Source organism: Dendrobium catenatum, unplaced genomic scaffold (genome assembly GCF_001605985.2).
Source record: "Dendrobium catenatum unplaced genomic scaffold, ASM160598v2 fragScaff_scaffold_315, whole genome shotgun sequence".
Taxonomy (NCBI): Eukaryota; Viridiplantae; Streptophyta; class Magnoliopsida; order Asparagales; family Orchidaceae; genus Dendrobium; species Dendrobium catenatum.
In genome coordinates, this window is record NW_021318777.1 from 310,997 (window position 1) to 338,093 (window position 27,097).

At 34.4% G+C, this 27,097-nt stretch overlaps 1 protein-coding gene across 1 annotated transcript in view; it reads left to right on the forward strand.

The window, feature by feature from the left end:
• The window catches only part of LOC110095202 (phosphoinositide phosphatase SAC1), an 84,529-nt gene extending 58,059 nt beyond the window's left edge, over positions 1 to 26,470 (forward strand). The window contains exons 8-16 of the mRNA XM_020820644.2: positions 5,653 to 5,786; positions 5,863 to 5,994; positions 11,625 to 11,991; positions 12,103 to 12,224; positions 12,406 to 12,510; positions 12,665 to 12,874; positions 18,637 to 18,828; positions 20,986 to 21,097; positions 25,997 to 26,470. Coding sequence (XP_020676303.1) covers positions 5,653 to 5,786; positions 5,863 to 5,994; positions 11,625 to 11,991; positions 12,103 to 12,224; positions 12,406 to 12,510; positions 12,665 to 12,874; positions 18,637 to 18,828; positions 20,986 to 21,097; positions 25,997 to 26,224 — 1,602 coding nt within the window. The 3' untranslated portion in view covers positions 26,225 to 26,470. The remainder of the gene's footprint in view (positions 1 to 5,652; positions 5,787 to 5,862; positions 5,995 to 11,624; positions 11,992 to 12,102; positions 12,225 to 12,405; positions 12,511 to 12,664; positions 12,875 to 18,636; positions 18,829 to 20,985; positions 21,098 to 25,996) is intronic.
• The last annotated feature ends 627 nt before the right edge of the window (positions 26,471 to 27,097 follow it).

A 27,097-nucleotide genomic window follows, 5' to 3' on the forward strand; every position in this document is an offset into this window, starting at 1 on the left:
CTTTATCCCACTACGTGGGGTCGGCTACATGAATCCTTTTTCTCCATTGTGTCCTATTAAAAGTCAAATTCTCGTTTAAATCTAATAATGAAAGGTCATCCCTAAACCCTAAACCAAGTCTTTTTAGGTATACCCCTACATTTCTTAACATAAGTCAAATCTAATACCTCTACTCTCCTAACCGGGTCATCGGAAGGCCGCCGTTTTATGTGACCAAACCATCTAAGGCGACTCTCTCTAATCTTATCTTCTACTGGAGCTACTCCAACCTTTTCACGTATATGCTCATTTCGTATCATATCTCTAAGGGTAAAGCCACTCATCCACCTGAGCATCCTCATCTCTACCACACTTAACTTAGTATTATGCTTCTCTTTTAGTGGCCAACATTCAGCACCATAAAGCATTGCAGGCCTCACTACCATCTTATAGAATTTTCCCTTAAGTTTAAGGGATACATTTCTATCACATAACAAGCCCGATGCATTCCTCCACTTCAACCATCCAACTTGAATTCTGCTGATAATATCCCCATCTATTTCACCATCACTCTGAACAATAGATCCAAGATATCTAAAACGTGTACTCTTATTAATGACTTGATCGCCCAAAGTCACAATTCCCTCACTAGGTTTATTACTACTAAAATTACACTCCATATATTCCGTTTTAGATCTACTCTAGCAAAAACCTTTAGACTCTAAGGTTGACCTCCATAATTCAAGTTTACCTTCAACTCCCTCTCTAGTCTTATCAACAAGAAGAATATCATCATCAAAAAGCATACATCAAGGTACATCCTCTGCAAATGTCTAGTGAGAACATACATGAATAAAGCAAAAAGATATGGGCTTAAGGCTGATCCTTGATGTAACCCAACCGAAATAGTAAAATACTTGGTCAATCCACCTTGTGTTTGAACACAAGTAATAGCTCCTGCATATAAGCAAGTTGACAAATTTGAAAAATAAAAAACTATGAAATAAAAATATTTAAAAACAATGGTATTCAGGTAGGAGTCATACTAGAAATGATATAAGTGTGATTATCGATAAGAGTTTTAAGAATAATGTTATAAAAATTAACAGAATTGGAGATAGAATTATAGCTTTAAAGATTGTTGTTGATGCTAAGATTGTTAATATTATAAGTGCTTACATGATTTAAAATTGCGCAATATGAGGCTCGCCTTGAGGCCTTCCTTTTCGCAATTCCAGTAAAAAACACCTTGATGCTTACATCTCGAATTTTTTTTATGAGGCTTGCGCCTCAACTTGGTTGATGCCCGCATTGAGGCGAGAGGCTTACACCTTATGCTATATATATTAAAACTTACATAAATCTTGAAGTAAATGCCCGACATTGGACTCTATAGGAGAGGAGGAAGGGGAGAGAGCAGTTCAGCATAATAATGATTCAAATGAAGAACCCCTTAGTGATGATAGTGCTGATGACTTATGAGTTTTTATGTGATATGTCATTGCTATTTATTTTTGGAAATCGGAATTATATGTTAATGAAAAGAATACAAAGATAGAAGTTTGAGTTGAACTATATTTCATGTTGTCTTATTATTGAGATATTTTGATTTCACTTCATATCTTGTGCTTTTTTATTTTTTATATTATTCACTCATTACTATATAACAAATTTATCATTTTATGTTTACGCAATATTTTTGATTTTGAGGCTTATGCCTCAAAACGCCTTGAGGCTTACACCTCGCCTCACGAATGAAAAATGCCTCAATACCCAAATACGCAATTTTAAACATTGAGTGCTTATGCTCCTCTTGTAGGTATGGATATGGATTCAAAATTAAAATTTTGGAATGACTTAGAAGAGTTAATACAAAAGATACCTCTTGAAGAAAAAGTTTTTATTAGAAGAGATTTAAATAGACGTGCTGGTAGAGAGCTAGATAATTTTAAAAGCATTCATGGTGGCTATGGGTTTAGAACGACAAATGAAGGTGGTAAGACCATATTAGATTTTACTTATGATTTTTTAATAGCTAATACCTAATTTAAGAAAAGAGATGAACATCTTATCACTTATAAAAATGGTTATAGTAAAACACAGACTAATTATTTTCTTATAAAAAAATTATATCGTTTAGATTGCAAAGATTGTAAAGTTATTCATAGTGAAAATTTATGCATCCAACATCGATTATTAGTTTTGAACTTCAAGGTAAAGGGGCAGAAAATAAAAAAAAATGTAAAATAATTTTTTAGGATTAGATGAGAGCATTTAAAGAATATTAATAAAAGTATTTTGAGAGTAAGATTTTAGATCTTCAGATTTTGTCTATGCATGAGCATTGCTAAGATTATATGGGAAAAAAGTGGCTAGTGATATTAAGAATATTACAAAATATGTGCTTGGATTTTGAAGGGAAAAATTCTTAATAGTAAAAATAATTTGTGGTGGAATCCAAATGTGCAAGAAAAAATAAAAAATAAGAAGATTTATTATAAAAATAGTTTAGATGAAAAAATTTGATAATTGTGAAAGCTATAAAGAGGCTCATAAGAAATCTAAGAAAACTATTTGCTATGCAAAGAGCTTAGCTCTTAATGATTTATATAATATATTAGATACTAAGGAGAGAGAAATATATATGTATAAGTTAGCCAAACAAAGAGATAGGAGTAGCAATGATTTATTTCAAGTGAAATGTATTAAGGATTAAGATAAAAAAGTACTTTTCTTAGAATATGATATTCATCAAAGGTGGATGAGATATTTTGCTAAACTTTTTAATGAATAATATGTAAATACGATTGACTTTAGTGAATTTAACACACTAAATAAAAATAAATATTTTTGTTTTTATCGGCGTATTAGTAAAATCTAATTTAGAGAGACTTTAAAGAAAATGAAGTGTGGAAAAGCTGTTGGACCTAATTATTTTCCAATAGAGATGTGGAAATACTTAGGAGATGAAGGAATTTCTTGGCTTACCAAACTTTTTAATATTGTTTTGAAGACTAAAAATGCCAGATCAGTGGAGAATGAGTGTGTTAATTCCTATTTTTAAGAATAAAGGTGATGCACATGAGTGTGCGAATTATAAATGAATTAAGTTAATGTGTCCTACTTTAAAACTATAGGAGCGAGTTATGGAGCGTAGGTTGCGGTGTGATACTAATGTTTCTCAAAATCAATTTGGATTCATGCCGGGTAGGTCTACTATGGAAGCCATACATTTATTGAGAGGTTTGATGGAGAAATATGGAGAGAATAAGAACGATCTACATATAATATTTATTGATTTAGAGAATTGATAAGTTCCATGAAAGTGCTATGGAGAGTCTTGAAAAGGAGTTAATAACGCTTATATTCAAATCATTAAAAATAAGTATGCATGAGCTATTACTTGTGTTCAAACACAAGGTGGTTGACCAATTATTTTCTATTTGTTGGATTACATCAAGGATCGCAAAAAGTCCATATCTTTTTGCTTTAGTCATGGATGCTCTCACTAGACATTTGCGAGAGGATGTACCTTGGTATATGATTTTTACTGATGATATTCTTCTTGTTGATAAGGCTAGAGAGGGAGTTGAAGGTAAACATGAATTATGGAGGTCAACCTTAGAGTCCAAAGGTTTTCGCTTGAGTAGATCTAAAACTGAATATATGGAGTGTAATTTTAGTAAGAGTACTCTTTTACATATTTAGATTTATTTCAAGTGATGGTGAAATAGATGGGCATAATTAATCAGTAGAATTCAAGTTGGATGGTTGAAGTGGAGGAGTGCATCGGGCTTGTTGTGTGATGGAAAAGTTCCCCTCAAACTCAAGGGAAAATTCTATAAGATGGTGGTGAGACTTGCAATGCTTTATGGTGCCGAATGTTGGCCATTAAAAGAGAAGCATAATAGTAGGTTAAGTGTTGCACAGATGATGATGCTTAGGTGGATGAGTGGCTTTACCCTTAAAGATTGGATACCAAATGAGCATATACGTGAAAAGGTTGGATTAGCTCCAATGGAAGATAAGATTAGAGAGAGTTTCCTTAGATGGTTTGGTCACATTAAACGGAGGCCTTCCGATGGCTCGATTAGGAAAGTTGAGGTATTAGATTTGACTTATGTTAAGAAAGGTAGAGGTAGAACTAAAAAGACTTGGTTAGAAAATATTAGAAATGATCTTTATTTATTAGATTTAAATGATAATTTGACTTTTAACAGGACACTAAAGGGTGAAAAATTTAAGTTTAATCACAACTCACAGAGAGTTGATGTCCTGTCGAGCGTATCACTGGGATTTATTCTCAAATGATCTTTTGCTAGTGCAAACATAACATGTCCTATAATCGGTGATTTTTCCGCTAAATAATACCACATGTAAACAGTTATGATCAAGCCCTTTAACCAAATGATTTCATTGTAAAATGTATTCATTAAATTATGCTCAAAGCTAGAGTTCGTTAAGTACTCCAATTGCTTAAAAATTCTGAGTAATGAATCATAGGATGAGCTTGATTGGATTCAAAACCCTTTGTTAGCTAAAGTTGAACTATATTTATCCCCTTAAACAAATATTCACCCTAGGTCTAAAGCCTTTACTTAGAAGAAGTAACTCATGGCAGCCTACAAGAATATTTTAATTAAGTTTGACTATATCCACTAAATAAGTCATCAAAACCTGGGATGATTGAACTGTGATTTTTATCTTTGCCATCATTATCCCCATTTTCTATTTTAAATATAAGGTGATAAATTTCAAACGATATACTAAATTTACTACTACTATACACTAAGCACATAGCTTCAAATGACCTCCTTTTATTGAAAATTCTCTATCATCACCATGAGTGGTAATTAACCATAGGAGCTTATGTCTATGAGAATTCTTGAACTAAGATATAAAGTCCTTGCGAAATGAGGGTGAAATCTCTGTAGAATGTTTTTTTTAATCCAATATACTTTCTAAAAGTTTGGTGGGAAAACCCACCAAAACTCTCCGATCAATCTGGGGTGCAATTTTTTGGAGCTCACGATTCCATAGAGGTACTGCAAGTCAGCGTTGAATCTTCAAAATTAGTCAAGGATCATATTGAATGTTCTAGAATTTTTGTGCTTTCTAAAGCCAGTTATAGGGATGCTAATTGTTTCACATTTTTTATGCTATATTCTATTGATTTAATTCCTCCAGAAAATTATGCATGCCTTGTAACGTATGAAGCCTTCATAAAACTCCAAAATAAATAAATTATCAACTTTATATCTTAAATAACTAAGTCCATAATTGACTGATGAGCTCTGACTTGCATTATCTTTTTCTTTGGTATGATGGTTAATTTGTTCAACCATCAAGAGTTCCATAAGAACCCCAGGTTTTCCTTCCATTTATTCAAAACTTCTGTAAATCATAATTTTGTAATGGTTATAAATTAGTGACAATTGTTAAAAATGTGGTCTTTTATCCAAAGCAAGTTTGCTGTGATTTTAACCATTCCGTGATTGTTATATTTTTTTGCTAGACGTTTCACATAGTATTGGAATTATAGGTACAACAGTACCACCATGCCTTTTTGTCCTGATAATTCACTAGCTTGTGCATGTTTACTGCTAGGTTGTTGTCAACTTAAACTTTTTTAGAATCTCTTTTACTTATGAGTTTTCATATGCATTCATACAGACAGTTGAGAAAAGGCCTCGAGAAATGATGCTGCGTCGTGAGTTTGCAAATGCTGTTGGATATCTTAATCAGATTCTCCCTGAAGAAGGTCATTTGAAGTTTATTCATTGGGATTTCCATAAATTTGCCAAAAGGTTGTATTTCTTTGCATAGCTCATATTAAATGGAATTTTGTTAAAGGCTGACATTAAAATGGGTTGTCTTTGTTAGCAAATCTGCAAATGTTTTGGCGGTTCTAGGTGCTGTAGCAAGTGAAGCACTTGATTTAACGGGCTTCTACTATAGTGGAAAACCTGTCACAGTGAAAAGATCAACTCAGCATGGTAGAGCAAATACTGCAAGGTAAGGTGTTAATAATCTTTAAATAAGTAGCAGCTTGAAAAATTGGTCTTATTCCTGTTTTAATAGGTATGCACATTATACTCACTAAATAGAAGCACCTTGAACGATTTCCCTTGTAACTGTTTGATGATTCTTCCACTGCCGCTTGTATTATATGTATATAGTCCTTATGTTAAAAACAACAAGCTATTCTGCCTAATGGTGTTTGATAACTGTTCTATAGTTATCCGGCATTTGATTGTAATGCTATACCTGTTCTTTTAAATTTTAATATGGTGCATAAATTTAAAATTTCATCTATTCTGCATAGTGTGATGCAGAAAAAAATGGTTTTGAAGTTAATTGTCATCATTGTTTTTTTTTTAATGTTGATTCAAGTTGTTTTGGTCTATTTTTATGTTGATTTAAGCTTGTGAAGTGACTCATGTTGAAATATGAACCCATTAGATAGATATATAAGATAAATGTTGAAAGTTAGGGAAAGAAAGGATAGACTTTATGGTAACATGAATAGGAGTTGTTCAAAATGATTTTCTACAAAAAGCTTTGACACCTCATGTAATAATCAACTAGAAGGAATGGAATATGAGGATTCATAAAATTTGCCCAAAATATTTGAGATAATATTAATGATCATGATGACGTTTGTTGAAATCATGGAGAAAATCCCCCATGGGCGCTGATAGTAAAAGGCTTTTGCAAGCTGAAACTGCTCTTGTAAGTTTGTTTTCCAGAGGGTGGAGGATTCATCATGCACTAGATCGTCATCAGTAGTCTTCTCCGAGTATTTTGTAGTCAACTTGTGAATACTTATTTTTCTACACATTTTTGTTAAATGTTACATCAAGCGATACTCTTTTTTGTTCAAATGTTTTTTTTCTGTGCTTTCAGCCATGTCAGCTTTGGACCAGTATTTTACCTTCACAATCCTTCCGCATTAATTTTATTTATTTAGTGTTTTTTTTTGTGATTCTTTTACTCTCCGTTATACTTAGCAACTATCTTCTTTTGCAAGTGTATCCATTCGTTGTGAGAATTTTGATGTATCTGATTGATGATCAAACATTCTTAAAAAAAATCTTGAAATCATGCATGTAATTAATTTGAAGGAAATTGTTGATTTTAATCATGCATTTGAAGGTTAATATAAAAATCCAATTTTGTGGAGAATGATGAATCCCTTCTTTAGAGGAGAAAAGTCCATCCTTACATAATAATTTACTAAAAAGGTTATAAATTACAAAGAGCCTCAGGTCAAGCGATAGACTCATTTGTTCTAATGTAGAGGTTTAAGCACCAGTCTCAATGGACAAAATCATGATGAATTTCAATAGACCAATTGTAGATTTAATGTTTGTATTTGGTCTTGCACTCACCTTATATTATTAATTAGCGTTATGTTGACCTTATATATTTAGTGACCTTGGGCCCATTTAATGGAAAGTATGGGATATATTTTTATCCTTAAAACAAATAAAGTTATAATATTATGTAATATATTTATTTTAGGCCAAAGAAAGTTTCTTGCACATTATATTTCTTCCTTATGTGTATGTATGTATGCATGTATATATATATATATATATCATTAGGTGAATATTCTCAATTAAGAGGAAATGAAGCATGAGAAAAATAGAACTCCTAATTTTTTTCTTTAGAAAGATAACATCTTACAATATTATTATCTTTCTATAATAACACTCCCTTCAGGCTAATGTGTATGTATAAAAATCAACTCAGCTTGGTGAAAGGATTGAGAAAATGAAGAGGTACCAGAGCATTGGTAAAGTTGTTAACCAATTATTCTTCTGGTAGGAAACATATGCACTTCACGCAAAAATCAGTGCATAAAATACAAGAAATTGAAAAGAGCGCTTACAAACAATTTTTATTGAAAGAAGATACGAAGGAAAGCAAGATACAATAGGATCCTTAATTGGAGAGGAGGATCCGTCTCTCCCAAATCTCTGGTCATCTACTAGAGCCCAAACACTCTAAGAAAACTCAAATTTTAGTAAACAAGCGATGCCCTATCCCGAAGAAATTTTCCCCCTTAAAGTGTACAATTCAAAAGGAAATCCCAAAACAGCCCCTCCTTGAAATTTCCCTCTCAAATCGCATTAAAAACATCATTTCAAATGGCTACGGAGGGGGGCAGCAATCACGGGTGCGAAACTCTTGTTCCTCCTCCAATAGACTTGGGTCGGTCTCGTATGGACCAAAGTTCTGCCCCCACTAGACTTGGGCTGGTTCTGTGTGGACTGGCTGGACTAGTCCAGTGACCAGTCTAACAATACTTCCCTCTCAAAGACCCAACTTTTCCTCAAGATGGAAGGATGGAAATTTATGTTTCACCCTCTCGTACGACTTCCAAGTGGCATCATAGTCATGAAGGTTCTCTTCCATTTGATTAGCACTTCCTTGATCCCTCCTTCGCGCTGGCTCACCCTTTCAATTCCAGTAGTTCTAACAACACCCCTAGACTCTGAATTAGTTGTATGATCTCCAATTGCTTTTCTCAACTGGGAGACGTGGAACATTGGGTGTATAGTAGGGGTCAGGGGTGCCGCAGCTCAGATCCTCTCCAATATCTCTTAAGGGCCAAAGTACCTTGGTGTTAGGTTTTCATTTCTCATCTTCATTACTGTCTTCTGTCCGTAAGGACAAAGCTTTAAATATACTCTCTCTCTCTCACATCAAATTGGACGTCTTTCCTTTGCCCATCCATCTCCTTCTTCATGATCTGTTAAACCCTCAACAAATTCCTTTTTAATTCCTTATATACCATATCTTGCTCCTCCAAATATTGTTACATAGAAGAAATTGGTGTGTTACTCAACCCAAAATGCATCTAGTGAGGTGGATACCTTCCATACAATACTTTAAAGGAGTCATCTGGGGTGCCGAATGATCCGAAGTGTTGTATTAGTACTTTGCCCATGATAGTCACTTGACCCATAATCAAGGTGTCTCTGAAACAAGACACCTCAGGTAAGTGTCCAAGTTCCTGTTAACCACCTCTGTCTTTCTATCTGTCTGAGAGTGGTAAGCGGTGCTTCTTTTAAGTACTGTCCCTTGCAGCCTGAACAACTCCCTCCAAAAGTAACTGAGGAATACCTTATCATGGTCAGACACTATAGACTCTGATATCTCATATAGTCTAACCACATCCTTGATGAATGTCGTTGGTACTATCACTATTGTATAGGGATATCATAGGGGAATAAAGTGGGCATACTTGTTCAACTTAATAACTATCATAAGAATCACTATAAACCCCTCAGATCAGGGTAACTCATCGATACAGTCCATGGTGACCTCCTCCCACACCCTATCTGGTAAGGTGAGGGGTTGAAGTAACCACCTCGAGCCATGACCATGTACTTGTTCCATTGGCATACCTCACATCTTGCTACCATCTCTTCCACATCTTTGTGCGTCCCCTTCTAATACAACTCTACTGCTAATCTCTTGTATGTCTTCTACTCACCTAAATGACCCCCCCACAGTGCTTCCATGAAACTTCTACAGCAGATGTGGAATATGGTATGAAGTTAGAGATACCACAAACCTCCCCTAGTATAAAGTATCTCCCCCTCTAGAGAATAGCCAGGGTGGTTATTCTCATCTTTTAATAGATCTGCTCTGATCTTCCTTAGCTCCTCATCATGCACACTATTCTCTTTAGTAGCCCCCAATGCAACATCAGTGGTATCGACATTGCTAGCTCTTGGAGCTCTCCCATGCATCTGGACAAGGCATCAGCTACCTTGTTCTCTACCCATGGCCTATACTGGATCTCAAAGTCATAGCCCAAAAGCTTTGGCAGCCACCTCTGATGCTCATTGGTAACCATTCTCTGCTCTAACAGATACTTCAAGCTTCTCTAGTCTGTTCTATCGACGAAATGTTGGCCTAATAAGTAAGGCCGTCACTTCTGAATAACTAACACTATTGTCATCAACTCTCTCTCGTAAACAGACTTCATACTAGTTCTGGCTGTCAACACCTGGTTGAAGTAAGCTATAGGCCTGCGATTCTGCATGAGCATTACCCCCAATCCATACTTCGATGTATCAGTCTCTACCACAAAAATTTGGTTGAAATCTGGTAGGGTCAAGACTAGTACCATGGTTATGGCCTTCTTTAATCTCTCAAAGGCCTGGGTATTCGCCTCTCCCCACAAGAAACTGTCCTTCTTTAGCTGCTCTTTCAATGGCCAAGATATGGTGTTGTATCACCTCACAAATCTCATGTAGTATCCAGTCAATCCTAGGAAACCTCTTACATCTCTCATAGTCCTAGGTAGAGGCCATTTTAGAGTTGCCTAAATCTTGGCCTAATCAGCGACCACCCCCTGTTGAGATAACACGTGCCTCAAGTACTCCATAGTGGCCTGTGCAAAATAACACTTCTTCAGGTTGGCTTTCAGTTGGTGCTCTTGTAACACTTCTAAGACCACCCTAAAGTGCTCCAAATGCTCCTTGTCTGATCTCCTGTACACCAAGATGTCATCAAAGAAAACCAATATTATCCTCCTGAGATATGATCAAAACACCCTATTCACGAGGGTCTGGAATATAGCGGGGGCATTTGTGAGACCAAAAAGCATCACCAGGAATTATTCGTAGTGTCCCTTATGAGTCCTGAATGCGGGCTTTGGAACATCCTCCTCTCTCATTCTAATCTGATGGTAGCCAGACTTCAGCTCCATCTTTGTAAACATCATTGCTCCACACAGCTCATCCAGTAGCTCATCTATCATCGGAATGCAAAACTTGTCTGGCATAGCCTCCTTATTTAAGGCCCGATAGTCAACAAAGAATCTCTAGCTCCCATCCTTCTTGACCAGTAAGGCTGGGCTAGAAAAATGACTTACATTAGCCCTGATGATCTCTGCCTCTGACATCTCTCTAATCAGCTTCTCAATCTTATTCTTTTGAATCTGAGAATAATGTTATGGCCTAACAGTAATTGGTGATACTCCCTCCCTCAAAGTGATGGCATGGCTCCCTTGGTGGCGGCATTCCTTGAGGTGGCTGAAAGAAATCACTGAACTGCTGTATAAGTGGTTGTATTGAAGAAGGTATGTCTCCCTCCTCTTCCAATCTGATCCCTTCTAAGCTCTGCATTTCCACCAGAAATCCTCCTCCCACCTCCTGTATGGTTCTTTTGTTGCCATGGCCATTGTACTTGTGTACTTATCTTCCTCCATTTGCATGGTCTTTGTATCAGTCAAGTCATGATGCCTCACTTTTATAAGGACTTCAATATTTTATTTTATGAAGCTGAACAGATGACGTCCTTTTTAATTCTCTGAAATTTTAATGATTAGGTTTATTAATAGCAGAAATTAGATATAATTTGTATCATTGAAGTGAAATATGACCTATCTCTATGTTATAGCGATTTCATATTTGGCATTGATGCGAGACACGAATGTTTTTTCCACTCTGAGTTGATTAATAAATTTGTGAAAGATATGCACTTTCTTCTTTTTGTGGTACATAAAAAGCCCTTGCATAGAAAAGACATTTAGTTACCCTTGATTATTTAATTTACTAATGTCAATTTAAACTAATTTCAAGTATTTTCTTTCATTTAAGCTTTAAACTTTGTTCTAAATGCAGGGATGCTTCTCTTGGTGAATTTAGAGCTAGTGCAGTAGATCTAGCAAGGTTGTCTAGTAATTCTGAGGCATCAAACTCTGTGACTGCTCATGAGAAAAAGAATCTGAAGCAGGAATGGATGGATAATGGTCCTCATTATCAAAGTGGAGTCTTGCGAACAAATTGCATTGATTGTTTGGACCGGACAAATGTTGCGCAGTATGCTTATGGCCTAGCAGCTTTAGGACACCAGCTTCATGCAATGGGTTTGACAGACGTGCCAAAAGTGGACCCAGACAGCAGCATTGCTGCAGCCTTAATGGATATGTACCAGAGCATGGGTGATGCACTTGCTCACCAATATGGTGGTTCTGCTGCTCATAACACTGTGGGGTTCTACTCTTCTAAGCAGTTCTGGTTCACCAAGCTGCTAGCTCATAAACTTACTTTGAATTTTTATTGCCAATTTTTTATACGGTACTATTTTCATTGCTTCCAGGTATTCACTGAAAGGCAAGGCAAGTGGAAGGCAACTACCCAGTCTCGTGAATTTTTGAAGTCAATAAAGAGATACTATAGCAATGCATATACGGATGGTGAAAAGCAAGATGCAATTAACTTGTACTTCTCTATATTCTTTTACATTTTGACAGATCATATACACATTCATGCTTATTATTACATTGACGCAGGTCTCTCCAAATAGATTCAGTTTGGATGTTCTTATTCAGTATTCTTTTGTTTTTTTCTCCAATGACAAAATATTGCTAACGTTGCTTTCTGTTCTTTTGAATCTTTCTAGATTTCTCGGTCACTTCCAGCCAGAAGAAGGGAAGCCAGCCCTTTGGGAGTTGGACTCGGATTATTATCTTCATGTTTCAGGGACTGATGAAGGCCCTGACAACAGGCAATTTTCTACATAGTTATCTCAAAACTCTCTTAAATTGTCGTACTTTTTCTTTGCTGTGGTTATTAGAGTTGTTCTTATGAATGATATGTTATTGCTATCTAGTAGTTATTTTTTGATGTTATCTCAAGGCTCACATTTTTTGTCATTTTAGTGAGCCCAAGGAAAGCACTTGCTTGAAGGGAACTTCCATAAAGCTTGCACCGATTCCAGCCTGCAAGGAAGACTTCCAACGGATGAAATTGACATCCTTCGATAAATTAATGGAGAGAACATGTAGTTTTATAAAGGATGTCAGACTGATAAGTGAAGATGTAAAAGCAAGTGGTGGAGCAGGAAATCTTGGGATGGCACCCGATGCAGCGTAAATTGTCTTGCCTATGTTGTTTTTGCTAGTTAGTTGTTCAAATGATTCACCCTTTTTTTAAGAATTAGTTTAGTTAAAAAACGCATGTGTACCAGCACTTAAAACTTCTTCACCAATTTGTGGCATGAGAAGGGTTGATCCAAGATATTTACCCCTCCACTGTTGAGGTAATTTTGGAGATTGAAATCCATGATCTTCAAATTGTCACAATCTGACTTAAGAACTCAACTGGATCAAGGCTCGAATGGATGGTTAAAAGGGGAGGGGTGGGTTGAATTGATCAATCATTGATAAAAAAAGTAACATGCATAATGGAAAAATGATTGCACGTGGCAGTTCATGAACTCTTACATGCATTACATTACATTTCATACAGCAATGTATGATCTTCCATAAACATCATCAAAGTAAAAAAGGAGCCTGAACATCAATCTTGTCATTTAAAGTAATTGCAAGATACAAAACCGTTTAAGTAACGTTCAAATGCATAAAAAATGTCTCTTACACCATGCATCTATCATATTCATCCATATATCTAACCAAAGGTGTTATGGTCAATTGAGTGCAAAATCTTTTTCCCAAGTCATCTACTCCATTGTAGGTTGTAGGTGAGTTATATATAATATAAAAGAAATATAACTTATATTATTGCATGCGTTATGTCATAAATGTGGAGTTGCTTTAAATTGGTCTCATATTCCTTGTCCTAAAAAGAATATTATTTAAAATTAATTAATTAATTTAAGTAATTATTCTTTTTTAAATAATGTATTAAAGAAATACATTTATTGAGAGGTTTGATGGAGAAGTATAGAGAGAATAAGAAGTATCTACTTATGATATTTATTGATTTAGAGATAGCATATGATAAAGTCCCAACATAAGTGCTTTTGGGAGTTCTAGAAAAGAAAGGTGTTAATAATGCTTATATTCAAGTCATTAAGGATTTGTGTGCAGGAGCTATTACTTGTCTTCAAACACAAGGTGATTTGACGAAGTATTTTTGTTGACCGTCAATTAACTGCTCACGACCCCACATGAAGAAGCATATGCTCCTAACCTCTTACTGCTCATGACTCCAGCCCAATCTTCCTTCTGTTAACCACTACTCCAAGTTCCCACATCATGGAAATAATTGTTGCCTCAACGAAGGAAAAGAGCGAGAGTAGTTACGCATTCTTTCTAGCACTGGAGTTTTGCTTGAGACTTTCATTCTCTTGTGATTCCTGGTTGAAGCGAGCTCTCTGTTCGTCCCAACCAAGAATGAGACCTAATCGGCCCCCATTATGTCTTTCAAACGCAAATCAGTTGTCTCTCGACCCTATGCCGCTCGGTTAGCCATCCAAATCCCTCTGTCCAGTTGCAATCAGATTGCAGTCCAACTGCGAATCGCACCAGGAAGCTTCTCTTCTGCCTCCTTATGCACGTCCAAGCCAGAATCGAGTCTCTTCTGACTCCTGTATGTTCGTCCGTTTGTCCCTATTTACTGGTGACGTGAGCCTCTCTTGCATCCGACCTCAACTCAAGGATTAACATAGCCCTCACACAATCAAGTTGTCGACCCACCTGCGCTTCTCCTGCTAACGGGATAAAATCTGCACTGATCTCCTGTGTTCAAACGACCTCCCCCGCCTCTGTTGCTCGATCTATTATGCTTGCACTTTGTTGCTCGATCTAGCTTATGCTTGCACTTGTAATACCGCTTTCTTGAAATAGTGGATAAGTGGGAAAAGGGCTTATCTGATTATGAGTATATTAAAACTATATTAATTATAATAATTATTATAATAGCAATAATAAACGAATTATATAATACTATAATCATTGAATCGGAGGCGTTGCAATCAACAAATTGGAGCAATTGTAGACATATTCTGGGGCCCAACAACATCCCGAAGCCCTCGACCATTGATTATCTTTTTGACTGGACGGATTAAAAGGGCAAGTGCCTTCCCCTACCTCCCCTAGCAGGAAGGAGACACTAGGAGGCTGTCGAAATTTCTTCAAAAAAATTTGACTTGTGCGGATTTTGAAAATTTGAAAAAGTGTGCAATTGATCAATCAATTAATTATAATATCAATTAACTAATAAATTAAATTATTAACTGACCAATTAAATTGAATTAATTAATTAATTAATTAATAGTAATTTAATAATTACTTTAAAATAAACTTTAAATGATTTTCTCAATTAAATTGAAGTCATTAATTGATTAGAAATTTAAATAAGTAATGAATGATTAAATAAATTAAATATGATTAAAAGATAACTTGGATACTAATTAACTCAAACAGATTTTCCAACAGTTAAATGACTAATATAAAGTCTAACTAAAAAAAATAAACTGTAATATAATCAGTTAACTATTTAAATCTTTTAACTTAACTGAAAGTGAAATTTTAATTGAAGTAAATAACAAAGTTAATGAATTGAATTTAAATTCCTAAGTTAATCAATTAAATAAATACAATATTTAATAAAAATCAAACCATTAATTAAAATTAAAACTTGAATCAATTAATTGAGTAAATCAATTTAATTTAAATAATTAAGTAATCTCAAATGTATTTAAAATTAAAAATTAAAAATTAACAAACCGAGCAAATCAAATTTAACATAATTAATTTTAAAATACAATTCAAATTAATGAGCCAAGCAATTTATTTTAAATTAAAAACTTAATCTAAAGTAAAAAAATTCATTTAATGAATTTATATAATTAATTAATGCAATTAAATTTAAACAAAATAAAATACAATTCAAAGCAATGTTCACACTAAGCGACGCTGTACAACTCTCACTAAAACTCAAACTCCAAAAAAATTAATGAAAACACAAAATACAAACAAGTGCTCCAAAAATCCTTATCTAAACTCAGCTCCTAGCAAACTTCAAACCCCTGGTAAACTCTAGCTCCTAGCAAAGGCTACAACTTCGAGACCCAACTCCTATAGCTGAAAGTGCTAGCTAATGTAACTACTGACTGCAAGCACCTGCAAACAAACAGACAAGAGTTAGTGCATCATAAATAAAATTAACTTAATGCTGAAAATTGTAAAACTAATTACTGCATGCAGAACAAATGCTAGAAAGTGGATAAATAGAAAACAACAGTACTAAAATAGAGAAACAAACTACTGTAGTAGAAAAAACTACGAGCACAAAATAACAAGACACTGACGCTAGTGCCAAAACCCAGAAGTGTATAAAACCTTAAACCCCTAACACACTGACAACTTTCAATGAAAGTCGTAAGTACGACTTTAGGGGAAATCTTTACGCAAAAATGACCTAACCCCAAATCCCTGAAATGTTATCCGACAACATTTAATAGAAGCTGTTAGTCCGACTTCTGAGGAAAATATTTAGGTAATAAGATAACCCTAGACCACTCACGTGGGCGTTCGAGTTTATACGGCTAGGTTGTAAGACCTACCATATGGGCCACTTAGCTTACAGGGCTAGGTTGTAAGACTCGTCGTTAGGCAACTTCTAAATCCATAAGCCATAAGATTTATCTAAACAGTCAAATCCCCCATGGACATCTTAGTTTATAAGGCTAAGTTGTTAGACCCATCATTCGGGCCACCTCTAATAGAAGCCGTAAGACCCATTATTAGGGCTACTTTCAAATGAAAGCCGTAAGTCCCTTCTCAAATTCAATCACACGGGCAACTCTTAAACAGAGTCATAAGGCCTGACCCAAGTCAAACCAAATTAAAATCCATATTTTTCCACTTCAGCTTACTCGGGATCCCTGAGTGGAGGCAACCATGACTGCTAATCAAATTTTCTGGACACTAAAATCAATAGTTGTCAATATTGGTAGACTGAACCCATGGTATACTCATGACAACGAAACCATGTGATCTTGATTGGGTGTACCTTCATCCCCCATAAGTAAGATTAAAATATTATTACACATTGTTACACTCATTGCACAGACTAAATATATTTCATATTTAATCGAAAGTGTTATTCTATTGTGTTAGGAGGGGTAATTAGTCATGAGGGCTTATGCTCATAGGATATACAACTCAGATCTAAATAAACCCAGACACTACTCTCAAGGGAAATATGGTTAAATTTCAAATCAAATCTACCTCAAGAAAAATAAGGGGACCTTCAGTTTGTGGGAGCGAGGTTTGCGCCTATTTATTATATTTTTCCAGAGCGAACAATTTTCCTATTTTAGTTAAAAAGAGTAGACATTTTAGATACTTTGGGTCTATTGTTCAAAGTGATGGTGAAATAGATGGGGATATTATTAATAAAATTCAAGTTTGATGGTTAAAGTGGAGGCATGCATTGGGCCTGATGTGTGATAGAAAAGTACCCCATAAACTTGAAGAAAACTTTATAAGATGGTGGTGAGACCTATAATGCTTTATGACACAAAATGTTGGCCATTAAAGGAGAAGCATAAATTTAAGTGTTGCAGAAATGAGGATGCATAGGTGGATGAGTGGCTTTACTCTTAGAGACAAAATGCAAAATGGTTGTATACGGGAAAAGGTTGAAGTGGCTCCAGTGGCAGATAAGATTAGCGAGAGTTTTCTTAGATAGTTTGGTCATGTAAAACGTTGGCCTTCCGATGACCTGGTTAAGAGAGTAAATATATTAGATCTGGACTATGCTAAAAAAGTTAGTGACAAACCTCAAAAGACTTTGTTAGAAAGTATTAGAAATGACATTTGCTGGATTTAAATGAGAATTTGACTCTTGATAGGGCACAACGGAGAAAAACACAATGGAGAAAAATGATTCATTTTGTTTGTTGGATTTAAATGGGAATTTTGTTGTTGTAGTAAAAAAATTTTGATTGATATGATTTGGTTAAATCATAGTTGTATTATTTCTTTTTAATTAGCCATTAATTTTGTTAATATTGCCACTCAATCGACTCAATAATATTTGGGTCCTTACACAAATCACTTCGGAATTTTCACGATTACTCCAAGTAGGCCTTTAAACATTAGTTACTACAGTAACTTATATTTGCATGAAATCATAGGTTATAAAGGATGAATAGCTTTAATTTTCTATGTATGGTTAAAAAACTGCCACCTGCTATCTTTTTATTTTGCTTTTCTCTACATCTTTCATTTGTATTTTCTTAAGTTTGGACATATTTTTTTCTTTTTGTTAAAAGTGCGTTGAATGAGATTGTGAGGCTTCATATGGTAATGTTGTGTTGTGCTAAGACATGAAATTTAAAAGTCTTTTCTTCTCCTATAAATAGTTGAATTCGATTAGCAAGTGTGCTCATCATGTTGCTAAATCCATGGTTAGGGATGCTTGAAGAAAAATCAAAATTACTGCATGTAAGAACGCAAGATCAACACATTAGTGACTGAAACCTGAACCAATGGACTTATTCTCTCATGAAAGAAGAAAATACTGTTTTTCATTTTGCATGTAAAATGTATTGCATCATGGTTACCATACTCACAATTGCCTTGCAAGTTTTTTTTGGTGAATGTGTTTTACAGTTATTGTCATACATGTTTCTTTATGCACCATGCGAGCTTTGAGGTATTTCGTTCATTCCTTGTCTTCATTTCTTGCTCAATTTCTGTTGTTTCCTCAGCATTCTTCATGAGTTTTACTATCCTGTTCAAATTAATTTTTTTTAATGTTTGCAATCCATGCTTTGATTGAGTAATGACCTTGAGAAAGCTTATTTAAACTTCAATAATAACTTGCATTATGTGAATTCATCATTGCGAAAACTAATTCTTAAGAAATATCGATGCAGTGAAATACAGCTTAAAAGCCCGAACTGGTTGTTTGGCCAAAGGAAGTATGAAGAAAGTGCTAATGCACCAAAAGATGTTGCAAATGAAAGAACAAATGCTACTAGTCAGCAAGAATCTCTTGCGCCTTGTGATATCAACTTGAGTTGGCTCTTCTCTCAAGATGATGTACTCAAGGAGGACAGTCTTCAAAGGTACTAAGATTTATTGGGTAGCGGATAAGGACTAACATTAGTGACACTTCTTGTCAGACTAACTGTAGTGATATTTGTTGTCATACCTAACATATGCTGCATGCAATCAGTAAAACTGCTAATCCTAAGGTGAACATGCATGTGGTTTAATGGGACTCACGTAGATGCAATTTGCACTTTATTGCTGCAGTTGACTTTTGGGAATGTTTTTATTTCTTTACTCAAATAGACATGAAAATGAAAACGATATGTACTGTGTAACTGCTTAAGGTTGTTCATTTGATTTTTTGGCTATTACTTATTGTTAACATATTAAAGTTGTATTTGTTTTTCATCATAGCTGTGGTCTTATTGTGCTGGAAAAGATTGCAGCCCGACTGCATAGTGGCATCTTGTATGGATTGTATCATGTTGGGTGCATTGTTTCCTGTGAAGCGTCAAATGGAAAACTTGTAGTTTTTTGTTTGTCTATTTATTGAAGTAAAGAGAATCTTAAAGAATTTCTTTTATCATTCTTCATCAACGCGTCTTATTTGCAGAACCTTCTTTACTATATTCTATTTTTATGTGCATCATTTTGGTTTTAGTCTTTTTGAATTTAATTTACTTCGCCACTTGTTATCAAGGAGATTATCAGTCTAACTGTTCTTCCTCCATGACTATCTCGCATTATCTTAACTGCCTTCCCTTGCTAGTGCTTAGTCATGTTTTTTTTATGATGTAGTATTTGTGACATTTTTTCCTTATGGGTTTACTTCGTTTTAAGCTTTCAATTTCAGATCATTTTCTTCTAAGTATTTTTCATGCTTTTCTGCACGGAGTTTGTTTGATTTATTCCAATTTTTTTCGTTCAATGAAAATTTCAAGTAATCACTATATTCATCTACCAAAAGCACTTCGAAGCATTATTTCTCTTGCAACTGCCTGAATTTAGTAGTACTACTTATGGCTTGTTTATGTTCCATCTTAATATGTGAATGATAAACCTTTGTACATAAACATAGTGCATTTAGAGTGGTGGCTATTCTACATAGGTAAGTTAATGTCCCGTTTATTTCCTCTTGGGAATTGTGCTATCTATTCGGGCTCGCAATTTGTACTAATGTTGTCTTTAATTGCCGGAACAAACTTTCTAGTTTCATTCGCTAAATCTTGTGTTATATGCAAATAAAGTGAGACTGGATGTGGTACATGATACTTTCGGGATGTTGTACATGATTAATTCCCAAACATAAATTTAATCTTTTTCTGCCTTGAATGCGAGATATATAGTATACGGATTTGGATCCTTCCATTTACCATGTTAATTAGGTTATAGAAGTTGTAAATGCCAGCAAACTTCTAATCCATTTTGGATGACTGGGTTTTCTTTTTTCCAAAAGCTTAGTAGTTTTGAAAAAGTGCTATAAATCCCAACCATTCAAAGTGAAATGGATGATTGGAATTGGAGGACTTTACTCTCCAATTACTTTGGTAATTGATAGTTGTAGAGGATCTGAATCCATGGTATAATTCCAACCTTGATTTTTAATTTCAGCTGAAATCTTCTTCAGCTGAATTTCATGGTTTATGGTCTGTTCCAACCCATTTTAGGAAACCCTGGCCTTCGGGTGTTAGTGTAACGTTGGTGGGCAAGGGATTGTGCTGGCTTGCATGTGCTTGCCCATGCGGTTTGTTGCAACTCTGTGGGTGCAAGGGCAAGCCTATGGGGACAGAAGTGGGTATGGATTTCATTCACAATATGTTATGTTGTTGGTTGGATTTGCATCAGAAGCCTTGAGGAACTAAGCAAGGTGACTAACTATAACGCCTGTGCATATATAACATATGGTATCACTCTTATAGTATTTTTATATAAAATTGTTTTAATATGTATGTATGTATGTTTGCTTGCCTATATGCATACACATGGTAATTTTGTTGTGTCGTATTAAAATAATAATAATATATTTTTTAATAAGCATAATTGAATTCAAAATCAACAATTATTTGCCATTCTTAATATTTGTAGATGAAATTACAAGAAATTCTTATAAATATTAAAATTCATTGTAGAATAGGATTGAAACATACATAATTATCAAAACTAAAAAATTGATGATGTACATACCCGAGTTTTAAAGCTTGCTTCCAACCAAGTTATCCATGTACTTGCAGATCTCTGGCAATGACATCAGTTGATGAAGCAGACAGCTGGTATGGTGGAAACTTAATTTATGATCAAGACGTGAACAGCAATGCCTACAAACATTATGCTGAACTATGTCAGGTAATTATAGGAAGATTTAATAGATTGACTTTGTTTATATTTTTTATCATTGACTATTAATATGCTCGATTGACTTTTTGATACTACTCAGTGCATAGCACTTGTGTAGAGTTTCAGTTAAACGTCAGTAAAGTAGTTTTTATGAACAATAATGGTTCTGCTAGTCTGTACAATTGGCAAAGAAAATAATGATTTGTTATTTTGTTTAATGCATGAGTTCTAACATGGCGAACCTATTGGTCTTTAACTTATTTTTATTATGCTACGACTAGCTATTCTACTGGTCAAAGATTCTGTATTCTTTGTCTCTGAGATGGGTAATTGACCTATTTGACTAATGGTGTAGATTAACATCTTGGTCATGGGATTCAATATTTAGCTTTACTTTCTTGGTGAATTAGTTGTTGAATCTTCATTATTGATATATTTTTTTCTATATTTCAGTCATGATAATATTATTTACTTTCTTTTTATATTGGTTGTTTTTGTTTCTATTATGTATTGATTACTTTTAATTTTTGGTCTGTGTTTTGGTGAGAAAGGGATTCATGTAGGGATTAGGACTTGTTGTTGTTGTTGTCGCCGTCATGCTTTGGTGAGAAAGGAGAGGATTGAGCCTGAAATGAATAAGATTTTCGGAGGCCTTTAGGCTACATTTGATTTAGTGTAGTAGTTGTTTTACGATTGGTTGGGGATAATTGAAGCTAAGATAGATAAAATAAAAAGAAGGAAAGAAAGCATCATGAAATTGCGCCTATACTTCTATTGACTATCACCATTTGACCATTATTTTGCAGGCTGTATGTCACGACCTGACCTGGGAGTCAAATTAATGAGTCAGGAATAGACGGTCGGACGGTCGACTAAATTTTCAATTAATAACAAACTATTTCTAATAAGCAGAAAGAACCACTAAAACCTCAAATTTGAAACAAATTGAATAAAGTACTCAAATACCTTTTTTCTGGTGCGCGACGTCTAGGGTAAACATTTTCACCTCTTCTATTCATTTTTTATTATAATAAATTATATCTTAAAATATTAGAGAAACTAAAAGTAAGCCACATCTCAATGAGTAACACATGCTTCTATATTACGGTAACTCAAGACAATTAAAACAAGATACATGATCCATTTTTCATTTCATATCATAAAATAATTTCATTTAATCATATCATTTCATCAAGACTTTCAATGTTATGCATAAATCATACATGTTATATATATATATCATATTTGTGTTCATAATTTTCTCATTTCTCATAAATAATATAATCGTCACAGGAGCCACTGTCTAATTTAATACAAATGAATGTACTCCTTTTTCATTTTCCTTTTCCATTAACGTGCACGGGTATATTGCATCCCCAGGCAGCACCATAAGGGAGTGTGCTCTATCAGTCAACATGCACTTGCAAACATTCTACATAAATCATATCATTCATTTACTTTCTATGAAAATGTAAATCATGACATTTATTTTCATTTGATTCAACATGATCAATCATTGGATATGAAAAAAACAGATCATAATCTAATTTTGCAATAAATACTTAGTAAGCAGATATCACTATCTTTCAATACATTTAATTTAAGAAAAAACAAAATCATCACTGTAATCAAAAGGCATAAGTACTCACCTTGAAATTAGGAAATACATTGTTTCACTATTACTCCTTATTTCAATGATGGTAGATTTAAAGCCTATAAAAGATCACTTCACTTCATTAAATTTCTCTAACTTGTTATTTATAATAAATTATTGTAAATATCAATTTTATATTAGCATCTCAAATATTATTAATTAGAACTTCTCTCACCCTCTTAATTAACTATTTATTAAATATATCCATATAGTTCTTGAATTTAAATTTAGCAAAAAAATTTATTCTCTTTCTTTTTATATGCGATAAAATATCTCTGTTTCTATACAATTTATCTCATTCATTATTCTTCTCAATCAAGTTTAAATAAAATTTAATTTATATATTTCCTAACTTAAAAATATCTTATTATCTTATATACATATCATCATTAATTAATTTCTAATATATAAAATTTCTAAAAAATTTCTTATCATCATCTTTTACTAAAAAAAAAAAATCTTCCCTTCTTCCTTTACATGAAACCCTCACATGCCCTACCCATCGAGTTCGCTTCCTTGTCTCTTTCTCTTGATCTCCCTTTAATATAATTTATCTATTCTTAGGATTAACCACATAAGAAGAAAAACATGCCAAAAGAAATGAATTTGAAAAACTTACTTCCTTCTTCTTCTCCTCCGCTCCTCTTCCCACGATTTTCTTCTTTAGCGATAATGACATAAAAGGAACGAGTTAAATGAAGATATAACTCACGAGAAGTTTCTTGATTTCATTTCCGAACTCAAATATTTGCTAAGATTCGAAAAACGGCTTTTCCAACCCCGCCTGCGCTCACATGTGGCCCGCCTGGGTCGCGGCTATGTTCGGTTCCTACTCCTATTTTGTTTGCGATTAATACATATCTGATTCATCTCAATACATATCTGGCTCATCTCAAATGAACCGGATAGGTCCGGTTCTTACACTGTAGGTAGTGGAGGAAAGAAGTTTCATGCAAAAAATCTTATAAGGGTTTTCAAAGAGTAGCTTATAAGCCGAATGTCTCAATCAGAATTTATGACTTTGAGGAGATTGTGAGACCTCACTACTACACTATAAAACAGAGAAGCAATATGAAATGCATTCGATCTTTTGTAGCAGGTGATAAAATGTGTCATTTTTGAAAAGAAAATCCTGCTACAAATATAGAGTTATGCTTATGCATAATACTTTGCTGTCCAATGATAAAGTTCATGTTTAGATTACTACAAATCGTGTGAATAGGATGAGAAGTGTAGAGACATGAATTGTATTTCCTGCCTATGCGAGCTGATGATGTGACATTGGGCGATAAGATGTTCCGTGCCTTTTTTGAGACTCAGCCAAAAGAAAAGGTCTTTGAGTATAACGACGGTCTTATCTTGATCAAAGTATATGGATGCTCCACCTGAACACAATTTCTTAATGAGAAAGTTGCTAAGTATAATGGACGCAAGGATGAGTAGCTTGAAATAGATATCCATCATGTATCTAATCATCTTTTAGAGCCCTTCTAATCTCAATTTGGCCACCACTCAAAGGCTCAACTCTAGGCCACATTAGCATCATAGTTTAGCATTTGTGTAAATGCATTTCTTAAACACACACCCCTCTACTTATTTCAGAGAGTTTCCAACGCCTAGAATTTTCAATTTTTGAACCACAAAACCCTAAATCCTAATTTGGGATTTTTGGCCAAACTCCTCTTTCCACTAATTGGCCAATCCCCATTGCACATCATTCCTCCTAAAACCTTTTAGAACCCTTCCAATCTCATTTTGGTCACCACTCAAAGGCTTAACTCTAGGCCACATTAGCATCATAGTTTAGCATTTGTGTGATGGCTGCAGAAGTACCTCACCATACATGAAATGAGACGAACAAAATGACAGATTCTGTGTATTCTCTTATTCTAGTCTAGCAAAGCCAACCAAAATGGGTATTAGAAGTGCCATTGAAGTGAGAAGTACTTTCTGATTTGCTCGAACTTCTCTGCATTTGTTTAACAGCTCAAAATCTTATTTATGAAAGAAAGCATCCAGGAGCTACAATGTACATCTTTGAGCTGCTAAGAGTAATATTTGTTCCCTTGTCTGAAAGCCATATTAGACAGCTTCATTCTTATGCCGCCTCATGTATTTTCACAGATTGAATCAATATAAGGCCTTACCTGGAAGATTAACAAGTGAGAAGAAATTTTGGATGAGGTTATCCCAACCCAAAAATGGTCATAATGAATTTCAAAACTATTGGATTGCTGCAATATATAGCAAATCAATCAAAATTTATATTACACTCATTTTAAAGTAAATCTAACAACTTTAAGACCCATCCAAACTAAATTTGATGAGGCTATTCCAATGTTTAAAATTGCGTATTCGGGTATTGAGGCGTTGTTCATTCGTGAGGCGAGGCGTAAGCCTCAAAATCAAAAGATTGCGTAAATATAAAATGATAAAAATTTTATATACTAATGAGTGAATAATATAAAACATAAAAAAACATAAGATATGAAGTGAAATCAAAATATCTCAATAATAAGACAACATGAAATATAGTTCAACTCAAAATTCTATCTTTCCCAAATCCCAGTATTCTATTCATTAACATATAATTCAAATTTTCAAAAATAAATAGCAATGACATATCACATAAGAACTCAAAAGTCATCAGCACTGTCATCACTAAGGGGTTCTTCATTTGAATCATCATTATGATGAACTGCTCTCTCCCCTTCCTCCTCTCATATAGAGTCCAATGCGGGCATTTACTTCAAGTTTTATGTAAGTTTTAATATATATAGCGTGAGGCGAGGCGGGCCTCAAACAAGTTGAGGCGTAAGCCTCATAAAAAAAAACGAGGCGTAAGCATTGAGGCGTTTTTTACTGGAATTGTGCAAAGGCGGGCCTCAAGGCGTGCCTCATATTGCGCAATTTTAAACCATGAGTTATTCTGAGCTAACCTTTTCCAGCAAGTTTGACTGCTGGCATTCTTGGTGAGAAAAATGATAGGATCTGCTTGCTTGTGCTGCTATCTCTTTCTTTTTTGCTGACCTTTTTGTGCACAAAGCTTGAAATTAGCCTATGACCTGCAGTCAATATTGAGCATATTTAGTCAATTTAGGCTTCGTTTGGGACGGTTTTCTTACTGCTTCTTAAAGCAGTTGTTTAGTACAAAAAAATTACTAAAAAATTGTTTTAAGAAGCAGCAAGAAAGCTATTCAAAACGAAGCCTTAGTAATGTTTATTCATGGAATCCTTGAATAACTCTTTTGCAGGGCACCGTCATGGATCCTTTCGAACATGACCCGGAGAAGGAGAATCAGTATGCGGAGGCTCTGCGCATGGGACTGGACAAAGACGATGCTCTGGTCGAAGCAGAAATGGCTGCTGCTCTCAGGGAGTATGACCGGATTGGTGACGAGCTCGGTATTCTCCTCTCTTGCAAAGCGCTTGCCGAAGATCCTAGCTGGTTAACAAGGTTGATCATGGGGGAGGAGTGTTGAAGCATGGAAGCTTACTAGTCTTTCTTGGGAACAAGCTTGCGAAGAAGCATAGCTGTGGCATAAAAGACATAATAAAGGTTATTTGAAACGTTTTATTGTTGTTAGTTTGCTCATTTCTTATTCAGATATTTAGACTGACTGTACATAATTGAAGGAGGTTTGGGCTCAACTCTCAGGGCCTTCTTTTTAGTTTTTATACAGAATAAGAATTAGTTTGCTTTCGAACATTTATTTCCCTTTTATTTATTTATTTTTCCTTTTGTGTGTGTTTATATATATTATTTGAAGACTTAGGCTTCGTTTGGGACGGCTTCTTTATTGCTTTCTAAAACGGTGTTTTAGTACAAAATTAAAAAATTTTGTACTAAAACTCCGTTTTAGAAAGCAATAAAGAAGCCGTCCCAAATGAAGCCTTAGTTCTCCTTGGCATATGGCTATACTCTCCAAACTAATTTTTTTGTTAAATAGATTTTTTTGATCAGATTATCAAGCTTTTTATAAAGGTGATTATAAAGTTGTCATAGAGAAAATAGCTTTTTTAAAAGTTACTGTAGAAACTATAAAGTAATTTTCTAGCATAAAAATATTATAATTATAAGTAATGAAAAAGCAGTAGCCAAATAAAAATTATAATTACCATCTAAACATCAAAGTAGAAAGAAATACAAGTGAAATTTTTTTTTTGCATTCTTTTGTGGTTTCCTCTGAGTTGCTCATGCTTGTAAATGGGACAAAATTTAAATAATAAATATTAGTGAAAATTAATCAAAAGAGAGGTGTTGGTCATTTTAGTGTTGAAAAACTAAAAATTATTATGTCCATTTTTATTTATTTTGTTTTATATTAAATTATTTTTAACTAATTAATTTCATT